At 49.4% G+C, this 2,004-nt stretch overlaps 1 protein-coding gene across 1 annotated transcript; it reads right to left on the bottom strand.

The window, feature by feature from the left end:
- Window positions 1-249: 249 nt before the first annotated feature.
- LOC119320966 (putative homeobox-leucine zipper protein HOX26) lies at window positions 250-952 on the bottom strand. Its single transcript, XM_037594857.1, has 2 exons — window positions 599-952; window positions 250-525 (listed from the first exon to the last, which is right to left on the bottom strand). The coding sequence occupies exons 1-2, from the start codon at window positions 950-952 to the stop codon at window positions 250-252; spliced, it is 630 nt and encodes a 209-aa protein (XP_037450754.1).
- Between the last annotated feature and the right edge of the window lie 1,052 nt (window positions 953-2,004).

Here is a 2,004-nt window from a genome sequence, read left to right as displayed (position 1 = left end):
TTCGGCCAATAGAAGGCCGACGGGATCATAGTTTTGATTTTTATGTATTAGGACATATAGTTTTTGAATTTGCTATAAAATTCTTCATAGTTTCAAAAAAAAATCCCATATTTCGGTCATGCCTAGATAATTCACTACCCTATACCCTATAGCCTATCGTATGCTACAGTTAACGAGTACTCCGTGACAGCGCACTTCTAGTTTGACTAGTCCTATGGCGGCGGTAATTAATCTTGCAGTCGAAATCGACTAGGCCGCCCTCCGGCCGCCGGCGAGCCTGTTGCAGGAAGGACACCCCGTGAACGTCAAGTCCTGTGCACCGCCGACGAGGAGGACCGCGCGTGTCTCGGCGAGCTCTCGCCGGAGCCGCGCGTTGTCGTCGCTGAGGCGCTCGCACCACCGGCGCAGCAGCTCGCAGTCGAGCTCCGTCTGCTTGAGCTTGGTCCGCGCCCTCCTGTTCTGGAACCACACCTCCACCTGCCTCGGCTTCAACCCAAGCTGCCCCGCAAGATCGTGCTTCTCACCCTGCAATTCAAAAGCATTACGATCAGACTCAGACCCTGAAATTTCATTGCACTTAGGGAAGATATGGACGTACATGGGAGAGGACGTTGTGGGCTCGGACGCTTTTCTCCAGCAGCGCCGCCTGCTCCGCGGTGAGCCGGAGCTTCTTCCTGGCGCGGCCGACTGCGTCCCCTCCGTCGTCGTCGTCGTCGATGTCGCTGCCGCCGTGCACAGCCCTGGCCCTCTTGCCATGCTGCCTTGCACTACCGCCGCCTATCCACCTCTCCCCGTTCTTCCTTCCGATATTTCCCGCCACATGACCCGCTGCCTCTGGCGCCGGCGGCGGTTGGCTTCCGGCGCCGATCACGAGCGACAGCCTTGTGTCGACAAGCTCTTCCACCTCCAGCGACTCCTTGCTTGTGCTGCTTATGGTCGTCACGGTAGACATCTTGGAACCAAAATCAAGTGAATTCGCTCGTGCCGTCGATCCAGAGATATCGAGGTATGCCGCCGGCGCCGGGTAGCTAGGTGATGATGTCCAACAGATGGGGTGTGCTCGTGATGGCTTTATAGGTGGCCTGGCTACGAGACACTGGACACGGTCGCATCCCACGTATGGTTTCGTGTGCGAGTTAAGCAAGACAATTAGTGCTGCTTAGGTTTACTAGGCAAGATTACTACGGGTGATTGATGCTTGGTTTGACTACTGAGGAGAAAATCTTTATTGAGGGATTTTTTTTTCGAGAAAACTTTCAATCTATTCATCTTCCATCACGGCAGTACAACGAACACTAGAAATAATAAAAATTACATCCAGATCCGTAGACCACCTAGCGACGACTACAATCACTGAAACGAGCCGAAGGCGCGCCGCCGTCATCACCCCTCCCTCGCCGGAGTCGGGCACAACTTGTTGTAGTAGACAGTCGGGAAGTCGTCGTGCTAAGGCCCCGTAGGACCAGCGCACCAGAACAGCAACCGCCGCTGATGAATAATAACGTAGATCGAAAGGATCCAACCTGAAGACACACGAACATAGACGAACCACAACCAGATCCGAGCAAATTTGACTGACCAAAACTAATTAACCAAGGATATAAAACTGGCTCATATTCTAACCAAGTTCATCAATAAAAAGTTTCTGCTAGCTTCCCATGAAAATAGATGGACTTTGAAATTTTAACTTATAATGTAACTTTTGATAATTAAATTCTTTAAAAGTATATATGTAAGCAAAAAATTATAGATTTTCAATTACCATGCTGGTTATTATCAAGGGGCATAATTTTTGAAGAGTGTAATATTTTACTAAACAAACATGCATGCATGGCAGTTTCGCGAAACTGTGAAACTCTGCGTTTAACTTTGTTGGCATTTCTTTCCCCTTGCTCTCACTTCTTTTATGCGCATAATTATATTTATTTATTTTGAGATAAAAGAAGGCAAGCTGGCGTTTCTGGTAGCAGGATGTGGCATCAAGAAGGATTGTACTTAGACAAA

Source organism: Triticum dicoccoides, chromosome 6B (genome assembly GCF_002162155.2).
Source record: "Triticum dicoccoides isolate Atlit2015 ecotype Zavitan chromosome 6B, WEW_v2.0, whole genome shotgun sequence".
NCBI classification, from domain to species: Eukaryota; Viridiplantae; Streptophyta; class Magnoliopsida; order Poales; family Poaceae; genus Triticum; species Triticum dicoccoides.
This window is presented reverse-complemented; position numbering and strand designations above follow the sequence as displayed.

What these genes read in the sequence shown, in the direction of transcription:
- LOC119320966 (XM_037594857.1), bottom strand. Translation starts at nt 952, where the DNA reads ATGTCTACCGTGACGACCATAAGCAGCACAAGCAAGGAGTCGCTGGAG. An exon ending in CCCACAACGTCCTCTCCCAT is followed by an intron (nt 526 to 598) that starts GTACGTCCATAT and finishes TTTGAATTGCAG; the next exon opens with GGTGAGAAGCACGATCTTGC.